This window comes from Cloeon dipterum, chromosome 4 (genome assembly GCF_949628265.1).
Source record: "Cloeon dipterum chromosome 4, ieCloDipt1.1, whole genome shotgun sequence".
Classification (NCBI taxonomy): domain Eukaryota; kingdom Metazoa; phylum Arthropoda; class Insecta; order Ephemeroptera; family Baetidae; genus Cloeon; species Cloeon dipterum.
The window spans coordinates 25,690,273-25,711,396 of record NC_088789.1 but is presented as its reverse complement, the minus strand read 5'-3'; the positions used below and the strand labels follow the sequence as shown (position 1 = coordinate 25,711,396).

General features: G+C 40.2%; 1 protein-coding gene across 2 annotated transcripts in view; it reads right to left on the bottom strand.

The window, feature by feature from the left end:
• LOC135943314 (protein krueppel-like) overlaps positions 1-21,124 on the bottom strand; it is a 94,564-nt gene that overhangs the window by 8,272 nt on the left and 65,168 nt on the right. The window contains exon 1 of one of the 2 annotated variants that reach the window (XM_065489791.1): positions 2,498-2,652. The exons of the other annotated variant lie outside the window; for it this stretch is intronic. Within the exon in view, the coding sequence (XP_065345863.1) occupies positions 2,498-2,507 (10 nt within the window). The 5' untranslated portion in view covers positions 2,508-2,652. Of the gene's footprint in view, positions 1-2,497; positions 2,653-21,124 lie in introns of those variants that run through there. 2 annotated transcript variants of the gene reach the window in all.

Sequence of the window (21,124 nt, the reverse complement as noted above, 5' to 3'; positions counted from 1 at the left end):
AGAGTTTTACGGCAAGTACAACCAACATTGATATTTCACTCTACGACCCATGCTCAGTTATTAATTTTTAAAGGTGATAAAACGTGATTTACGGGGTCCGGTCAGGGCCCTGTGGGCCGGCGGGCGGTGATTCTGGCGCCAGTCAATGCCCCTTGGTGGGGCACGTCCACCCGTGTTTGGTTTTTTTTCAATATCAAACCGTTTTTCGAAATAACGTGCATTTTTTCAGCGAAAATTTCAGAAGAATAAAATTTTTCAAACATGACCCGGAATTTCCCCGGATACGCCGCCTAACAATCTTAGCAAATAAATCAAATTTTGTGAGACTTTCGGACAGTAATTCTAAAAAGTGGACCCGCTACGCTATGCGTGACTTATACCTGCGAGGCGGTACGCGCTATGTGGGACCCGCTACCTGCGAGGCGGTACGCGGAGCTCTCCCATTTTATCCTTACAAGGGGTTTTCACCCTGCGTTTCGAGAATGGCGTCGACCTGGCCGATTTCTCTTCGCTAGCGATTGAATCCCACCGGGAGGGTTACGTGAAGTAAATAATGTCCCAATGATTGATTAATTAATTAATTACAGTGAAGGTTAAGAAATTGTTTACGTAAGGAAAATCATATTTTCATTTCTAGAGATAATGGCATCTTTGCTTTGGTAAGGTTGCATTGCTATTGTCCCCTTAATTAATTTTTAGTGTTTTTCTTTTTTTTTTACTGAAAATTTGAGAAATTGGTTGTTGTTTATCCCGGGTTTTTTGAGCCGATAATGGATAGGGATTGCGCATCTTGATAACTAACAACTTCTAATAGTGGGATGAAGTAACATGTCCGCAGTATGGCTTAAAGTTGTGGCAAACCCACACATAAACAAAATAAAACGTAACTTTATCGGTGCTTCACAAAATCTTATGAACTATGAGCAGCAGGAAAATTTGTCGTATCTTAAAATAAGACAATTTTAGCATTGCTGGTGGTCCGGACAGGGATAAAAAGCATAAAAAAAGAGAAACTGGAAACCGAAATGCGGTCCTTTTTGGTTTTTCACACGGAACCAGAAATATTTCAACCGGAATAGGACCGGACAGGATTTTCAATGCACCAGCAAATTTTCCAGCTTTATTTTTTTAATAAAGATCATGTCCCGCAGCCAAAAATTGGGATAGAAAAACCTTAAATTTCAGAATGATGATATTTTCCACTTAAACTAGCTAAAGTGTTATAGGGACGCTTAGCCCAACCCCTTTCAACCCCATTATTACTATTTTGATAATAATTTAAGCATTTTTCCTCTGGGTTTAAAATCTTCTTCTAAATTGTGTGTCTTTGCATAAAATTTAATAGTGATGGACTTTTGTTTTCAAGAAATATTATTTGAATACACTTCAAGAATAAAAAAGGACTTGTTCATATTCCGCAACTTTTGCAACTCTAACTCTATCTCGGGCTTCTAACCATCACAATTTCAAAAACTAACCACTGTTGAACTCGTGTGAGAGAATAATTATTCGATAAAAATAATTTAAAAGCGTCATAATTAAATTAGTCGTTGCAAAAGTTAATTGAATGCAAGCAAAAAGCACAAAAATAATGCGTTGGTGGTGAGAGAGACCGTCCGAAAATATTTTTTAACTCGTTTCAACATAATCTCTACGCCAACTCTACAACCCCCTCGAAAAAAGTACATCATTGACATAACTCTGAATTTTTTTTGCTCTTTTTATCCCTGTCCGAGGACAGGGAAAGGCGTGCACTGCACTAGCACGAATGCCAAAACCCGGGTGCCAATAACACCTCGAACGGATAACACGGGCGCACCAGGGCCCAGCCCGCTGAAGGGCTTTTTTGTATTATTTAGTATTTAATTTAAAAATAATATCCTGTTTTAGTTTTAAAATAAGGGACAGTGATAATTTAGAAGGAGTTTTGGATATTTTAAAATATTTTTAAGCCCAGAGGACAAAGTATGCTCAAATTTTCACTATCAAATTGTTTACAATAGGGATGGGGTTGTAAGTTGTAAAGGGGATATCGAGATTTGAAGGCGCAAAGAACCCAAAAATTGAATGTTTAAGTTTTTAATTTTTAAGTGTGATTCTCAAAAACTAAAAATAATTGAGCTCAGAAATTTACAAAAATGCCGGTTTTCTTGTTTTTTTTTGTGCGCTAAAACCAATGCTGCATATATATTGCAATATACGTGAACCCTGATAGTAGAAGAAACTATTTTAAAAATTGTTAAGATCATTTTGTTTTATTTGATTTAATTTTTTTTAAAAAATCAGGCAAAAACAGGAATAAAGTTGGTGCAACATCACCAGACAAGAAAATCCAATTTTTGAACAGTAACAGTTATTATTTTTCCCCAGAACAGTAAATCCTTTCTTGAATACGTATTATTGTATTGATAGCGATCATAGCCAGGTGTAGATTTAAGAGAAGTTGTCACTACCTTGACATGGATTTTAGAAAAATAGAAAAAGGGTAAAATTGTACCTGCTTGCATGCAGCAACGGTAGTTCGGCAAGAGTTGTTTACGCAACCCTTATTGAGAGGAGGAAGCGAGAGATCTGATGGACACATAAGCACAGCAGAGAGCACGATAGAAGCGTGCCGAACGGGCGACTGCTGGTCTGCCACTGAGAGCAGACTCGGATCGCGCCGCTCTTGCGCGACTCTCGCTAGAAACTGCCCGTGTGAAGGGTGGTGGAGGGGCGGCCAAAAGCTAATGGTAGCAGCCAGCAAGACAGCGAAAGAGGGGTTATTTTTACTGTATATTTCGGTTAGCTTGGCAGAATGCCTTTGCACGACCTCGCATCACCAACTGACCTAGCCCAAAGGAGGCCTTGCATTAGGCGCCTCCAGCGTGAAGAGCGCCCTCCAGATACCGTTCCAATAAAAATCACTATCAACTCGATTCGTAGACAGCAAAATCTCACTTTGTCGTGACACTTCTCGGCCAGAACTGCCCCAACGTCCGCCAGCAGACCCAAGGCGCGGCACGCCGCCACCACCCAAAAACCACCGTTTTATGTATAAAAAAATTGTCCTTTCTTTATTTTGCCTTAAACGTTAAGCGAGAACTTTTTAACTTGTAGTAGCTTTGGCGTAAAAGTTAATTTCATAACATAAAACGGTGGTTCTTAGGTATAGCGATCGGCGGCCGCGAGCCGCGCCTTGGGTCTGCCGGCGCGCGTTGGGGCACTGCAGGCCGAGTAGTGTAACCACACACTTGGAAGTTTATATATAATCAAGGGGCAGAGAGACCTCACATATCAAACACTAACTCAATTTATTGTTTGTTTTTTCTATAAATTTAGTTCGCTCCCGTTTTCAAAAACCTCAGATTCCAACAGTTTAACAGATATATTTAATCAGAAGGACTTAAAGTGGAATGATACTGGGCAACAATTGATCGATAAACAATATGTTCAACAATTTGCAATAATAAAAAATGGACCTTCCTACAATAAAAATTCAAATTTTGCCAATTTTCTCCAAAATTTACAGTGCTTGAACATATTTTCTTGGCATATTCCGATTCCTCTCGACGAGATCTGTTCAACGGTGTATGCCAATTATTGGGGAAACTCTTGGTTTTGAAATAAAATCGGATTTCAAGTAAGGAGACAGCCATTGCCATTTGAAAAGCACGGTAACTTTCCAGCCAATTTTCTCAAAAAATTACAGTGCTTCCTAGGTCAATTTAGGCTTTAACTGAATCCTAAGGGACGAGTTTATGCATTGGCAACAAGCATTTTCCAGGCTTTTGCAGTATCATTCCTCTTTTTTCCAAAAAGACTTTTTAGGCCAAACTCGCAAAACAGAAAATCATATATGTATCACTGTTTATCCAACTGTTCTTAAAGTAGAATTTTCCTCTAGTGGTATGTCCTCCAATCATACATTCTGAACATTTCAACATTTTTCTTCGGCAGTGAACTATTTCCGAAATTTGAAACTCACCTTGAATTTGTTTTGTATGTGACAAACTTAACCCCACGCGATAAACTTGTCCATTAACCGGCCCACTGCATTTATTTGTAATTGTTGTCCTCCTTGAAGACTTGGACGTCCCCATCAAGCAAATTTATATTGTTTTTGATGCTAGTTTCATGTTTTTTTTTTTTTTTGAGTAAACGATGCGATATTTTTTGAAACCTGGAGCCTAACGGTAAGAGCCAAAAAACCTAATCAAACTTGTTTTTGTTTAGAAGCAACACGTTTGCTCCAACTTTTCTGCCTGCAGCCGTATGTATTATCGGTCATTTGGGTTTAAAAGGTGAAAAACCCCGTTGTTTTTCTTTTTTAAGTGCTACTGCCACTTTTGAAATTCACGTATAGTTAATTAGAAAAGTGTGTTTGTGCCCTTATGTTAACAAGAGTATATGTATTTCGAAATTGCGTAAAGAGATAAAGCAGTTGGTTTTAAAAAAATACGATGATAATAATAACCAAACCCTAAAACAAAGTTCTAAAGTCAAAAACCACAACGGAGTTGAAATGATTGCGGGTAAACGCTCAAGGGTTTGCATGGTATATATATGTTTTAAATAAACAAACTCGAGGGAATTTTTTTAAAGGCAACAAACGTCTGTTGACAGCAGCAAGAAAATAAATAACGTTGCTTTAAAATCTGGACTCATAGCAGACTGAATGTCACATGAACTGTGTATGTCGCGTCGGATCGGCAAGCTTTAGAGACAAAATTAGTACCTGAAGTTTCAAAGAATTAAATAAAGATCTCCATGCGGGGATGTTAAAAAATGGCCACGAGGAGCCCAAGCTCCTCGGCAGCCACTCAGGACTTTTATTATCCTCTTTTCAGGGTTTTACAGGGGAGAGATGACGATGGTGAAACACAAAGGTATTAATAAACGCGCCGCAATAGCATCCCTCTCTCGAGCGCGCGGCCTGCTCGCACGCACACACATCAATGCGCGCGTTCCGGCGGTCGCACTTACACCTCTCGGCGGAGTTATTGGGACCCGTGGTGAGCTCATAGCCCACGAGATGTGCTGGACAGAGGTTAAAATAAATAAATAAATAAATAAATAAATAAATAAATAAAAGTAATGTAAACAATGTAAAGTGTTCAGCAAAATACCCGTTTTTAAAAGAAAGATGAAATCCCGTTAAATTTGGGCGGTAATCGCCCTCCCACACTGAACCAGCCCAATCAATGTTCAACTACTTCTTCTCACGAGCACAAGTCTTTTACGTCGCACTAAATGAGCTGTATTTTTATTAAATAATAGGTTTCATGTAGCATTTTTTTAAATTATAGAGAGGCCGTTTGAAGTATTCCTCCATTAATTAATTGAAATTGTTTATGTTCTTAAATTACAAATAATAAAAAAACTTAAGCAATAATCCGCATGGAATTTTTTAAAGAGTAAGTTTCAGGACTTCTTGAGAAAAATCCAAAGTTTGAAAATACCAAAGTTAATTCCAAGAAACTCGAAAAAAAGTTATAAACAAATATTAGCCAAGCGCTTCTGTGGGAAATGATGCAGCTTCTGCGAACGCAAAGTGTCAATTTCGATGTAAATTTTCGGATTGAGATGGAAAGAAGAGGAAAAGGAAAACAGGCGCATTATATAATCGGCTTCAAGGTGAATGCCGAGTGTGAGAATGTAACCATGTGGGGAGGGCAAACTAGAAGAAGCGAGAATTGTGCGAGGGCGGCCAGGGATGGGTGGGCGGGGGGGGGGGTGGTTCGGCGGGGGGGGGGGGGTGGTTCGGCGGGTGGCTGGCCGCTTTCGCTCCCTTGCAAGACGATCTTAAGATTCTGCCATGCACATGGTCCATCAACGAACAGCGACCTCCTCTCCCTCTTCCTGGCAGCACACAGTTCAAAGACCCCGTGGCCTTCACGAGTCGCGTGATGTAAAAAAGAAGCAGAAAAATTCTCAGCAAAATGATTTCCTCCCTCGTATACTCTTCTTAAAAAAGGTACCTGCATGCATCGCCCTTCTATTCAACAGGCAGGGATATTTTTTAAAAGCAAATCTGTCAAGCTTGTCAGTTATTTGCTTCACTCCGCAGGTATCTTTGTGAACTTCATGTCCGAAAATCTTTTTTTAAAAGATTTAACAGACTTTAAAACTTGGGAATTTGTAATGTGCATCTTTTGTGTTCTTCTGGATCAGAAATCCTTTTTTTTTTAACATTTTCCCACGTTTTCTTTTGTCTTTACGTGCGCCCGATCGCCGATGCTTTTCAATAAATAAACAGTAAGAGGCAAACAATAAGCCATGGGAGGCTAAATATTTGTAAAAGAAAAAAGTATCACGACGTTCTGCTCCTTTTTTGTTTAATTTTTTGCCCCGCAGGGGACAGCGGGCTGCATTTTTGACCATAATGTGTAAAATGTCCTCGCGCAATCTACTCTCAAAGCACTCTCTCGCTGGGCAAAAAACTCATCTGTACCAATGGGAAGCTGATGATTTGTACTTTAACTAGTGACAGAAACAAAAACGAAAAATAAATAGATTTTCAAAAATTCGGCGAACACATTATTTGCTTTCTAGGTCGAGTAACGCGTTTAGTTGCTGTCGCTCACACTTTTTCAGTCACAACAAAACAACAAAAACATTTTGGTATAGCGTTGAAATTGAAACAAACACAAACATCCTTGTTGCAAGAAAAGGTCGACGACCAATTCGACAGTGAAAAATTATAGTGTTTGTTGAGCTATACGCAATTTAAATTTAAAATTTAAACGTTACCAAGACATTTAGTAAATTATTTATGTTGTGACTGAAAATTTTGCCGATTTCTCAAAATCTATCCATTTTTTATTTTTGGTTCTGACATAATTATAATGTTAAAGTTCAAATCTTCACCTTCCCATTGATGCAGAAGAATTTTAGCCCAGCAGAGGGGCAAAATGCTGCACGTCCGCGTCACTTTCTTTATTCACTTTAAAAAAGAAAGGATTAATTACTATTTGAGATAATTAGTGAACCCCGAATAATAAAAAAAACTAAACGTCCGTAAATAAAATCAGTCGGCTTAATTGCTTGCTTGCAGAAGCAATCCGAACGTAACAAATTCTGAGGTGCATGCCGGCGTGTTTCTTTCACTTTTATTTTTCCCGTTTGCGTCCCACGGCCAAGGAACGCGAACGAACGGAATTGATCTTGCGGCAGCTCGATGTGATTATTTCACGGTCCGTCATGTTATTTACTAGCGGCGAATTGTTGAGGAGCAAGGAGGGCATGAATAGAAGAGAGGCGCGCGCGATAACGTTTTGCCCGCTCATTGTGCGTGGGTCTCGAGAGAGCTGGTCTGTTGTCACGCAGACGTCTTCGAGGATCTGTCCGTCACCTTTCGCTTGGCTGCAGCTTTTCCATCGAAAGCGAGAATTGTGTGCGTATTCACTTTCCTGCATGCATGCACCAAAAATTGCATCAAATTACAATGAAGTGCACGTGGCGGTCCACATCCACATGCTGTTTTTCTTCGCTCGAAGACCGTCAGCTGAATCTTGTTACAAAGGGAGCGGATGAAGTGCAATTCACGATCACGTGTTTGAATAAGTTTTCTTTGAAAGTAAATATGAATAAAATACGCGCAAACAGGAAATTTTATGAAAAAATATTCAATTACGAAATGACCCATTCTTTAGACGAGAAAATAAAGTGCTGAGGAAAGGTTTATATCGTTTAGGGAGGACAGTGTTTCGTAAAATTACTTGCTTTAGCCAACAATGCAAACGTTCTTAGTAAAATTGTTAGCCTTCGAAGGTCTATTTCAAATCAATGCAGTGAATAATAGCAATTTTTTATTTTATTATTCAATCAATTAAGTAAAATTGATGAAATAAAAATTTGATTTCTTTTCTATCAGGCTGGTGTACGTTTTTTGGCTATAATCAAGACAATAAATAATAACTAATGAGGCTGTGAAAGAGTGTTTGTTATTTTTGTTGGTTAAATTACTGCGACCTTCGATATATAACGCGATGAAGAACGCACAATTTGTTCATAACATGTCTTGTAAAATGGATTTCGTGATTGTTACGAAGAGTTTTTTTTAAAAACAAAACCTGCTTTGTAAAACCCTTTAATTTAATATATTTAATTGATTGACTTTTGAGCAATAATAAAGGAGAAAAATAATAATAATAAAAAATACACAAGGGACAAAACCATGTAGCAATCCTAAAGAGTTAAAACATGTTTCACAGTATTGAATTTCATAAAGTTAACTGACGGAAAGTGGGCATTTGATCAGTTTTTAGTGGGAATATAAATAATCTTGTTTTTGACAGGAGAAACTTTACCCTCTCCCACGACAACCTTTTGAATAGAAAAAGGTAAGAATCTCTCCATTTTACTCTTCCACCCGCAATATAACCAGGTCAAAACTGCAAAGAGATATCCAATGAAAGGCCTGAAAGACCGAAGCCGTTCGTCCCTTCTACTACCATAAACCTTCTTACCGTGCAACCCCTATTGTAAGGTGCCATAAAATAATGTTGGATTTCTCTTTCCACATAATAGAAAAAGGATCGCACCCGTTAATGTACAACACGGGAATTTAGGTTAACGCCAAAATAACGGTATATATACGAAGATGGAGGAGAGAGTCAGGGTTACTTTTCTGATCTCTCCATTTTTCCCTTTTGCCAAATAATCGTTAGCCTCCTTCGCAGATGCCGCGCGTTTCTTCAGAATTTTCAAGTGCAGCTGCTGCTTGAGTTTCGTCCCTCCCGCGATCGATTGATTTCGTCCGAATGACACGAATGCTGTCGATTTTTATCGTGCATATATGCGTTCGCTGGATGTATTGGATAATTGCTTCATTAGTTGGGCCTAGTAAATGAATTTACGGCTCCGAGTTGCGTTGCGGGCGGAAAATGGGAAACACGCGGGCGGCACATTCAAGCGTGACTATATAGCACCTTGTTACCGTTTTGCTGATAAAATTCCAAAAAAGGGGCTCAAGCCTATTTCCAGGGGTAATTATATCCAACGCAGAGTATAGTCAAAAACAAGAAATTCATTAAATAGGAATAATACTGGAAAAGCCTGGAAAATGCTTGTTGCCAATGCATAAACTCATCCCTTTGGATTCAGTTAAAGCCTAAATTGACCTAAGGAGCATTGTATTTTTTTTTAGACAATTGGCTGGAAAGTTACCGTGCTTTTCAAATGGTAATGGCTGTCTCCTTATGACACCTGATTTAATTTCAAAACCAAGAGTTTCCCCAATGAGTGGCACACACCGTTCGACAGAATTTTTCCTGTATAGGAAGGTCCTTTTTTTATTATTTATTATATTAGACACCAACGGTGTACAACACAGAGTACATTATATAACGATATTATTTAACTGCAAGGTCCTTTTTTATTACTGCAATTTGTTCAACAATTTGCAGTAATAAAAAAGGACCTTTCTATACAGTAAAAATTCAAATTGTGCCAATTTTCTCCAAAGTTTACAGTGTTTGAACTTATTTTCTTGGCATATTCCGATTCCTCTCGTCGAGATCTGTCCAACGGTGTGTGCCACTCATTGGGGAAACTCTTGGTTTTGAAATTAAATCGGATTTCAGTAAATAGAAAGCCATTGAAAAGCGCGGTAACTTTCCAGCCAATTTTCTCAAAAATTACAGTGCTTCTTAGGTCAATTTAGGCTTTAACTGAATTCTAAGGGACGAGTTTATGCATTGGTAAGCTAAAAGTTTGATAAAATTCAAACAATGGAAACGAAAACCACTATCAAGAGAAGCAAACATTCATAAAAAAAGTTGTTTCAATCGCCAACAATTTGATGAAAAATGCAGGCAACGCTTTTTTGTAGATGCAATCTATATACTAATTTTCAAAAAGTTCATATATCTACCTTTCGCCATCCTGCCTGCTTTAATTCCATGCAGCATGCTCTGTCCTTGGTTGAATTTACCCTCTCGGTGTTGGAGGCAGAAAAAAGTGCAGATTTGCGACTGCGACGTGTGTGTGTGCTATCTTGAGGCACGCGCTGCCATCGGCGAACAACTGCTTCGACTCGCGTGCCGTCAGTGATTACGGACCTTGGCAAAATCTGACTGGCACAAACCCCGGTGGCTGCTGCACCACTTTTTTTCCTCCGACCCCCGTAAACTAAAAATACAAATGTGGAGAAAGAGCGAGAGACACCCTCCACGCATCAGATTTTCCATGGCGATTCCCCTCTTTTCGAGCCAAAAAACTCGCGTCTCCCACCTGCCCTAGCTGAATAAAAATGATGCACACACACACACACACACGCGGCGGTGGCGGCGGCGGCAGCCACCCAAAATAATATTGCTGTTAACTGGCGCAAAAAACCGCCAGCATCACTGCTCTAGGTGAAAAAAAATCCGTAGTCGTTATTCAAACAAGCCTTCCGGTATAGTCTGCGGATCATCCGCAATCCTTTTTCTTTGTGAGCACGCTTGATCTCAGCCACAAAGCAGCGCATTACTGCCACTGAACCAGAATCCATTTGTGGAATTTTAACCATACGTCCGTACCACCTACGCAAATACTGAGGATTTAAAATTAAAGAAGAATGATACTGGAAAATGCTTGTTGCCAATGCATAAACTCGTCCCTTAGGATTCAGTTAAAGCCTAAATTAATCTAATAAGCACCGTAATTTTTTGAGAAAATTGGCTGGAAAGTTACCGTGCTTTTCAAAAGGTAATGGCCGCCTCCTTACTTGAAATCCGATTTAATTTCAAAACCAAGAGTTTTCCGAATAAGTGGCATACACCGTTGGACAGATCTCGACGAGAGGAATCGGAGTATGCCAAAAAAATATGTTCAAGCACTGTAAATTTGGGAGAAAATTGGCAAAATTTGAATTTTTACTGTAGGAAGGTCATTTTTTTATTATTTCAAATTGTTGAACAAATTGTTTAAGGCATCCAACAATTTAAATAGTTTTCATTTGTTGCCCAGTATCATTCCACTTTAAAATGAATGCCCCCCGCGATACAGTACATAGTTTCATCCCTGCAAGGCGTAATATACAATAGATTATATAGGAGGCGCTCATTTTTTTTTAAATAATAGTGACTTTTCGTGTTTCCGACTGTGAATAGGAGCTTTACGCAGGTCAACAAGTAAAAAGAGCTTGTATTTTGTATTGTTGACTATAACAAGAAGTTCGTAAGAGTTATATCGCTGGTGGCAGCGGCCAGTGCCGCAGTAACTGCTCTGAATGAACACACAAAATTCTTCTCACGGTCGCTGCAGAATGATTGTGCATCGTTCAACAAACACCTAAATTTTCACTGTCGAATTGATTCCAAAAATGATATTCGCGTTTGGTTGTTGAAAGTTTTGCGCGGCTTTTCCGCCTCGAGTGTGCAAAAATCACTGGACAATTAAAACAACAATTAAAATTCAACCCTTTGTTGGGAGGTACTGGCACTGCCGCTGCCACCAGCGATAATTATACTCGTAAGAAATTGTTTTTTAAATTTAGCACAACTCTTCAATGTGCTACAATGATATCAGGACCGACGAACAGTAAAATTTCACATTTTTCCAAATTTCACCAAAAATTAATTTTATTTCGGTCCCTTGCTCATGGCGAGGTAACCATTGTGCTAATTTTGAGGAAAAATCCCCTAAGTCGTGCGATTTCCAATAAAGAGAGACACAGAAAGTATTTCTCGCAACTTAGATTTTAAACCCGATTTTCTCAAAAATTAAAGCAGCAGCCAGTATATTTCTAATTTTTGATAAAGTATTTCAAGTAATATATGGTTTGTAAAGAAATGTTCAAAAATTTTCCAAAAGTTTTCCCGAGGATTGATTACGAAGAAAATAATTAAAAACCATGCGAAATTGACGATCAAGTGTGGGCGATATTTTGTGCGGAGAAAGTTTTTTTACTTGTGCGAGGTTTTAGAAAACAAATAAATCAACTGCGTTTTATATATTTGTAGCAGGCAATGTATAAGAGCCAAAACCGACGCTTCATCATTATTTCCCTCTGCTGCACGACAAACATTTTATTTTTTAGGAAAACCGCATTTTGAGCACTAGAGGCAGCAGATGATTGCTATCAAATCGATCATCATTCCCGCTGGTTCTTTTTACCCCCATCATTTATTTGTACTGCTTGAAAACAGAAAAGGGTGCTCGCTGCGCACAATGGACACCTCACTCGAATGACATACAATTTGTGCTCAGAGGTATAAATAAAACATACATATATACACACAAACACGGAGAAAATTGCTCGAAAATAATACCTGGCTCTTATCAGTCCACATGCATCTCTCGGCCGCGCATTTTCAGTAAAAAGAACGCAATTATTACTACTTTGTTGTTCGGCTATATACATATAGAGAGAGAAGGAGGAGCAGACTCGCACAAAAAAGAAAAAAAGAAAACACGTGACGCCAATTTTTTCCCCGATAGCCGCGGCCGGCTGCGTATTTTTATTGCATTTAGATGGGTCACTGGCCAGGTCAGCGAGCCAGATGCGATCGTTATTATTATTTCTAGCGCACGAGACAATGCCTAATATCAGATGGTCCGTTAGAACGGTCGGCGAGATAAAAAACTGCTGGCTTAGGCTCAAACGTGTGGACCCTTCAAATTAAACTATTCGCGCTCGCACGGGCGATAATTTGTCGAAAAAAGGTTGGGGAAAGTGCTTTCGATGAAAAGCAGCGGCTTCGAGTCAAAAGAGGAACTAAAAAGGCGCACGCAACACTTATTTCGCCAACATAAGGTGTCTCAGGCCCTTCTCATAAAGTATATTTATTATACCATGGCAACAAAAATGTAGTTGTGTATGTGCCAACGTCGGTTGCTGAATTTAATGAACGAGACACATCTACTGTGTTTACATCTCGATCGAAGGAGGTAATTTAGAAAACGTAAACTAAATTAAGGGATAAACCGATTAATCTTTGACTTGGATGTCAAAGATTTTAAATTTTCATTCGGCCAACCAATTAATAAAAATGAATAATATCTGGCTCCAAACAGGAAATGGTGTATATATGTTTTCAAAGATGCCAAAAGCTAAAACTGACCTCAACGGCAATAAAAATCTTTTTTCCCTGGCACGGTATTATATTTGGTATTATTCGCAGCTAAAATTCAGTTTCAGCAATAATTGGGGGACAGAAAAATATTTTTAACTGTTCTGCGTTTAAAAATTTTCAACCTGAGCCCAGCTGGCAGAAATGTATATTTTTTGGCCTTATGAGGACCACCGAGCAGGTCGCATACTGTGCACGGCGCTCCCGATCGTCTCTAGATTAATTATAACATTTTATTACAATTTAAAAGGCGTGGCTGAATTTTAATCAGGGCGATGAGCAGTGGCCGGCGGCCCTGCAAATAATATCACGCGTTCTCTTGTTCAATAGACGCGGCAATAAAGAGAGGGTAGTAAATGCGGCGTCGGCGGTGGAGACGACTGCCACGCACACGACGATCGGAGTTAGGTGTGTGTTTGTGTGTTTACATTATTTTACAATGGCACAGTACAGAAGCGCTGACGGTCGGAATGACTCAGTGCGAGATGCGAGACTGCGAGACGGACCGGGCGAGTGAGCGAGAGAGAGGAGTGGCCAGCGTGCATGTCCATCAGTCAATATAAACTCACGCATCGCCATCATGGAAACGCGAAAGCAAGCAAGGGGTGCGGGCAGGCAGGGGTTGGACCCTCCCTAGCTTTACCTTGGCGAGCGAGGCGGCAGCTGCCATTATTGTTGTTATACTGGCCGGCCGTTACCCATTCTAATATGCAAAACTCACTTTCCCGTTCGCCGACCATGGGAACAAATAATATAAAATATACTAAACAGGCTCGACGGAATATATATAAAGAGTTTTGCTACGGCTTTTGTACCAAATGCGCACATTATGCACTCGTAGGCGCCTCGGGTTTCCAGCTGATGCAAATTATCGAGTGTTGTTTCGCCTTTTATTCGTGATTGCGTATATTGAGAGGACATAAAAAGGATAAAAAGATCGGCGTAACAATGAAAATTAGCTACACATGCACTGCGAAGCTTTTGATCTATTTTGGAGCCGTTTCGGATAGCTTTATAAATGAAAGTTTTGGTCATTGTGAGCAAAAAATGTTACTGTTTATTGCTAATTTTAAATATTTATTGCTTGAATTATAGAGAATCATGTACAATAACAAAAAAAGACAAGTGATGTCTGCATACTCTCCCGAAACAAAATATCTCACGTGCCGTAAAAGTTTGTGGTCTATCACTACAAGGAATGTACAATGCAACACAGTACCTTACGTTCAGCCCACAACCCACTTAAAATGTTTAATTAATAGATTTAAATCTAGGATCTAGGAATTTAGATAAATTTCTGATATTGTTATTCTTGCCATGTCATATACATAAAATACAAATGTTGAGGTTGAAGGAAACAAAATTTGTATGAATGAATCAATCAGAACTTTGCGTTTAAAATTTTTTTCAACCAAAAAATGCATTTTTTCCGAATTTGACGGGACACGCTTTGACCTTAGTGATTATTTTTACTCGTTGCGCAATCTCAAAAGTATTTTACCTTCTCTCTAATCCAAAATCTAAAGAATTTTATGAGTGTACCCATCGATACTTGCATCAGAAATGTTACTTTATAGATAGAAGCGAGGAGCAAATGTTTCACGCAGAGGAAATTGAAGAGCTGCGTTCAATCTTGTGTCAGTGGCAAGTGCAATAATAAATAATTCTCCCGGCACATGCATGCCGATTTCCACGTCTGGACGGTGATGCAACACTCATCACAGAGCAAATCGCATTCCGGGTCTCAAGAGAAAGGCGGAGAGGGTGCGAGAGAGGCGCGCGTCTCTCTCGTCGCAACAAGGATGCAGATGCGAGAGAAAGTATACGTATATGTGTTCGCATCTATTCATCAGAGGGAGAAAGAATCGAATTTGCAGCCCCTATGGCGAGATGCACCCCTGCCGCTTGTCCGGTGCAGATGAGAAAGAGCTAGAGAGAGCTGACCAGCCGGGGGTGAAAAAATGCACCCCTCCGGCTTGTAAAGCCGCCGCACCCTTTGCAACTCGCTCGCGCTCTCTCTCTCTCTCACTCTCCTGGTGAGTCGATCCCAATTTAAAATCGGCTGTCACTCAAGAGACGCGTTTTTTCTTGTCGCGGCATAGGATGACCTGGCGTACAGCTTTTGGAGCGGAAAATGCGTCTTTGTGCCACTTTCTTGAGAGTCCAGCTGCACGCACCTGGACTTCGCGGCAAAGGGAGTGACCATTGTCGCCCGTGTTCCTTTTCAATTGCAGCATGGCAAAGATTAACGCGCGCCCTGCTTGCAGTTTTTTTCAAACAGCAGCAGCAGCCGTCGAATTACTCAACCGCAATTTACATTTTTTATTATCATTCATCAAAAAGCGCACAAGAGGGTCAAACGACGCATGTTCGTTCGTTTGTTAACGAAAATATTGAAATTCGTTTTCTCTTCTGAGCACCGGCCACCGTGATCGGCCGTTTCATCTCGATCCTTTTCATTGGATGAAGGAGAGAGAGAGAGAGCTGCGTCATCATGGACATTTTCCTTCCGCGTGAATTAATGAGAGCGAGTGTGCGGCTGAGAACAAAAACGATCGTTAGCTGCAATTGGACGATTTGTCAGAGCGCGGAGTAACGAAAGGAGCGTCATTGATCTGCTGATTGGACGGACATAGAATTGGTCATGAGAGCCGCAAATAACTGTATTCAGCCTGGAACGGCCGGAAAAAATAAAATGTGATATTACATTTTTGTCTGCATCTTATATAAAAAAGGCTCTTGTCGGTTGAAAAATGAGAATTTTCGTGCAGGAAACCTGCTGCTAATAACTGAAGTGGATTTATATGGAAAGGATCGGAGATTTATATTTTTTTGGGGTAAAAAAGTTACTGCATCCTTGGTTATTATATTATTACCTTTGTGCAACGGCCGGCTATTCATTGGGAAAACGTGAGACGCTTTTTCAATATTATTTTCGGATGGAATGATTGCAGCCCCCTCATCCATTATCGCATCCCAATGAGAAGAGAAGAAACGCAACACGATTCCAAGAACCCACCTTCGCCATTATATCAGTCCAAAGGAGGGAATCTTGAAAGGAGCAGGCCACATATAAGGGCCAAGAAGTATGCAGCAGGGTCGTTGAACCTGGCCGGGGCTGGGGCTGGGCGGCGCCGCGTGCAAGCCATCGAAGGGAAACCTGACCCTCTCAACGCGATATAAGTAGAGAACCCCAAGACGAAGCTCTCAGAATCCGATGATAATTATACCACCGCTGCTCTGCTGCTGCTGTTGGGCAGTTAGTTTCGTCGTCTTGTCGCCGTTTTTTATGTGACTCGGAAACCGCATTGCACGGCAGCTGCCTAACGTGAAAGAGAAGACAAATATGCCGACAGCGAGGGTCCAGCACCCAGCACTTGTTTTATTTTACAAGATGTGCTCTGCTCTTAAATGACTGTTTTCTTTTCGCAGTTATGCAGCAATATTTTTGCCTCCTATATATATATAAAGATTCTCGAGTGGATTTGGGAAGGTCGGATGTTCGGCCATTTTTATTCTGAAGCGGTGCTGGAGGTTGAAGCTTTGGAACAGATCAAACGAGAGTTATTGACCGCAGAAGATGATTTATTAATGATATATTATTAACTCTAAATTTTGCTACATTAATATATATGATAAATATGTAAGGATTAAGTGTTGGTTAAGATTGATTTCGTTAATCACAGTTTTAAGTAGTGAAAAAGACATTGTTAAGGCATTCTCTGGAGTGTTAAAGCAATGGGAGATATTTGAGCAGTTCGGAGATCTAAAATGCTGCCAGCTGCCCAGTGCCAGAGATAGCGAAAAGTGGTTAGTTTCGTGACTCGAAATGCTCAAATAGCTCAACGGGCTGGCGCGCTGGCGCCGACTCGACATTTGCTGATTTTTTAGCGGCTTTAGAGACAAATTTCTGGCGTTTTAATAAAATACCTTGGTGCAGGGAGGCGACAAGATGGCTACATTGGGCCCAAGCTTCTTTTTGGCCACTTACAATCAGGAACCATGTTACCCACTCGGCGGTCTTATTGAGCTCAGAGCCTATTATACGGGAAGGGTTGTGCACATAGGTTGTAAAAAAGGGTGTATTTGTAGCTGAACATTTCTAAAGAATGAGGTGTTATAGAGATCCGTCCCTGACTCTGCGTGCTGGCACCTTTGTGATTTATCGAACGATTTTTCCCTTTATACTTCATCTTTTGTTTTCTTTGCATCACCTTTTATGCCGCCAACCTTGAAAAGTATATTGCTGCAGCAGAACAATTTAAATTTCCTTGTATGGCGTCAAAAACAAAAAAGCGGAGAAGAGACAAGGGTCCCTGGGCAAATCCACCAGCACAATATTATATGATGCCTCGCTTAAACTTGGTGCATGTAAGCAGTTTCTTGATGCATCGTTAATGGTGATAAAAATGTTAAAGCGCAGGTGGTGTCCGCTTCTAAGATCCATTTTTAAGCCGCATTAAATAATCTCCTTTTCGCTCGTGCTTGCATCACGAGAGAGAGCTTGGGGTAGCGGAATTTTTATATAAAAAAATGAACCACCAGCATATGTCCGGGATCTTTTTTTCCACTTTGGAAGCCGGCTGCTGACCAAAAGCTGCGTCCCTCTCGCATCGAAAGCATGTTTGATAAAAAAAGCAGCACGTGCTTTGTATTTTTTTGAAAGTGAAAAGTGGCCTAGCAATAAGCGTTTGGGGGATTTTTTCTAGTTGTTTGTAAATAAGCAAAGGAGACGACGCGCAGGTTCTGGCCAACATTTTCCCCTAAAGCATAATGGTGTTTGTACGAAATATGAATGGCGAAAATCTGGAGCTTGTCACGAGTGTCACTCAAAATCAGCCGTCGTCTTATTAAGACGTGCGTGCGGAGCGAAACGGTCAACGCAAAATCTGCAGATTGGTCAATATCAATAGAATTCAGAAAATCAGGATGAAAACGTTTCGGTTAACGATCAAGACACGTCACTTTTTAATTGGCACCTATAGATGGGATTTTTACTAAAAAGAAAACTGTCCGTTTTTTTAATTGAAAAAAATTGAGCAAATCCAGGGTTAAAAAAAACATTTTCTGTTAAAATGTATATTTTTGAGCACGCAGTGAATATTTGTTCGTTAACCGTTTTTCTTCTCGTCTTTTTCGATATTTCCTAAAAACTTTTTAAGTAACGTTAAATAAAAATTTAATTTACAATTGAATCGAGTTTCTAAAAATAATATCATTACTTCATGATTCAAATAATTAAAGAATACCTCTGCCGTTGTGGTCCAGTGCACATTCATCTCTTGGCACGCTCGCAGTGGCTCTGATTGCCTGGCGCGACGGCCGAAAGGGGTGAGCGTGCGAGGAAGGGGTTCGTCGTTGATTATCGCAGGCAGGAGCTCGTGGCCCCGCCTCCGCGAGCAACTCTACGCGCCGCCAACCAGCGATAACCCTTTTGTTCAAAGGGGAGAGAAGATCCTCTTGGCTCAGGAATGAGGCTCTGTTATGAAACTCCCCACTCCGTTTGCTACCGCGCTTTGCTATTGACCACATATGGACACAGATCGGTCTATGTCGATTTCTGTACTATTTGACAGAAGTATTAAATAAAATGGGCAAAAATTTTCTTTCTTGAAGGAAGATGTCCTCCTATAGCTCAACATGAATGATTTAAAACTAATTATTTTATTGTTTAAAAATTTGAACTCAAATATTGACGAGTTATTTTAAATGGAGCGTGTTCTTGTTGGAACGATATTTTTTAGAGCATCACTTTAATCCTTTTTTATATATTGTAATTCTAAGAAGTTTGGTGTTGGCAGGCCGGAAATGAAAATATGTGATATACACAAAAATGGAGGGCGAGCATATCACCCAACAAAATAAATTTGCCTGCGCCACTATACGACTATAATATGAAATGCACGCGGGCTGTCACTTTCTTTCGCTTGCCGGGAGTTTTGTTCGCGGTTTGTTTCCTTAAAGAGGCGTAATAGGTTGTCAGTCAAATTAGTTGCTGCTTCAACTCTTGCCACCGAACGACATGCGAGCGCTTTGGCTGTTTATCCCCGACTCCTTGGCAACGCGCGGCGCCCAATTTATCGGCCGATTATGTTTATTTTCGCTTTTTTGTGTGTGTGTAAAGCCTCTTACGACGACGTGCTACATCGTCCCTTCGCAAACTGAACACATTTAGAGTGTGCGCGCGCGTCGGAAAATTCTGGCTCACAAAAGAGTCCCCAATTTTAAGCCATATTCTTGGTTGCAAAATTGCATGGTACTTGAAACATCGATAAAATACAATTTGAGCGCACGACAATTTTCAACAATACATTCTCCTCTGGAAAATATTCTTATACCTGTTGTCTTTTTATTTCAATTTCTACAAATATGGCAAAAAGTTCGAGGTTGCGCATTAATTTCTTTATACCAGAAAGTTTATAATTTGGGGAACTCCTCAAATCCAAATTTGCAAAAATTATAATAGGTTATATTTTTTAAAATAAAAAATATTTTACTGTGTGTTTTTTTATTTTTATTACTTCCAAGATGGGGCAAAAATTAACAACTTTTGGTTGGTTAGTTGGGAGTGGCTTATTTTAGTACGCCAATTGTCCAGAAGAAAAACCGCATCACGCAATGCCCCCGCTATTTATTCAAATGCCAGACATTCGTCCCGTCAAAATAATTAACGCCGCGAATTATGGAAAGGTGAAGTATGTCGGACTGCCGAAAGTAATCCTTTCAAGAACATTTACCATAAAAAAACCTCCTGCGCAAAAACCTGCTCCAGCTGCTAATATATTATTTTGCCGTGTGTGTTATATGTATCTCATCTTGTCCTTTGGACGAATTTTTAGCAGAGGACTCGCATCGAATCGAAGGGGAACGGCTTTGCAAACTAATCCCTAATTCAGAGGCAGTTTCCTCTCTCTCTGAGAAAACCGACAAATCATACATCAAAGCGCAAACTTTTTCCCACAACTTTTGTACCTGTTTCGCCGTCATGTTTCCCTTTTCAATCGAAAGCCTACTTACGCAAGTTGCACACGGAAATCGGAAGTTATGGCTCTCGCCTTTGCTGGACATAATCAATCATGCGAGCTAGCGAGCGGGCGAGGGCCGAAAACGGGAAAAGAAAGAAAGCCCAGCCTCCGTGGCTGGTGCAAAACGCAATATAAGAGTGCACACAGGAGCAGGAGAGAAAATATATATATATAAAAGCGCAGGGAAGAGCGCGCGCTCTCGCTCGTCATAATGAAAAAGGAAAAGGGGGAAGCTGCTTTCGACCGGCGTCCGGGAAATAACCCTAGCTGCTGGCAGAAATGCATGCAGGCGCGCGTATTTTATTGATTGGTCCCTTTCGCAACTGGCCGCGTTCATCCCCTCATTGGTCACTACACTTTCGGCCCCCTGTCTGTCTGCTTGCCCGCGCCTGCCAGTATTGCACGCGGCCCCTTCGAGATGAGAAACAGCATCCTTTCGGCCCCTCGAACGAAAAGTAATAACGCAGCACCTATCCGCGTCCTTTTCACATTTTCTTTTTCGCTTCGCAAATAGAGTGTATTTCAAGACCAAATTTTTGTATTGTCTGGAACTTTTCTTGCCGAAACTGGTATTGTTCCGGTATTGTTTCTGAAATGAATATTTAAAAATTTCTTGTCTTGTATTGTTTTTCAAACCTTCTTGTTTTGGTATTGCTTTTCTGACAAAAAAAATCTTGTTTCGGTAATGTTTTTTTTTTTTTGAAAAAATTCTTGTTTTTGGGATTTTTTCTGGAAGACATCATTTTTAAGTTGTATATTATCAAATCTTACTTTAGCATTTTAATAAAATTGTCGTTTTGCTTGATTAAATATATTATAACACTGAAACTAGAGAGGGGACCAGGGACAGGGATTACAGGATTCCCGTCCCGTCCCTGAGGGACGCGGGTTGAATTTTTTATTTCAAGACAGGGGTGGGACGGGACAGGGACAATCTTCAGCGGGACGAGGGACAGTTTTATCGGCAGCAATGGCAAAGTGCAGCATTAAAAGCCTAAAGATTCTCACTTTGTCAACTCGAGGAGGAAAAAAAGCTATCGGGGTTCGCCAAATTTGCAA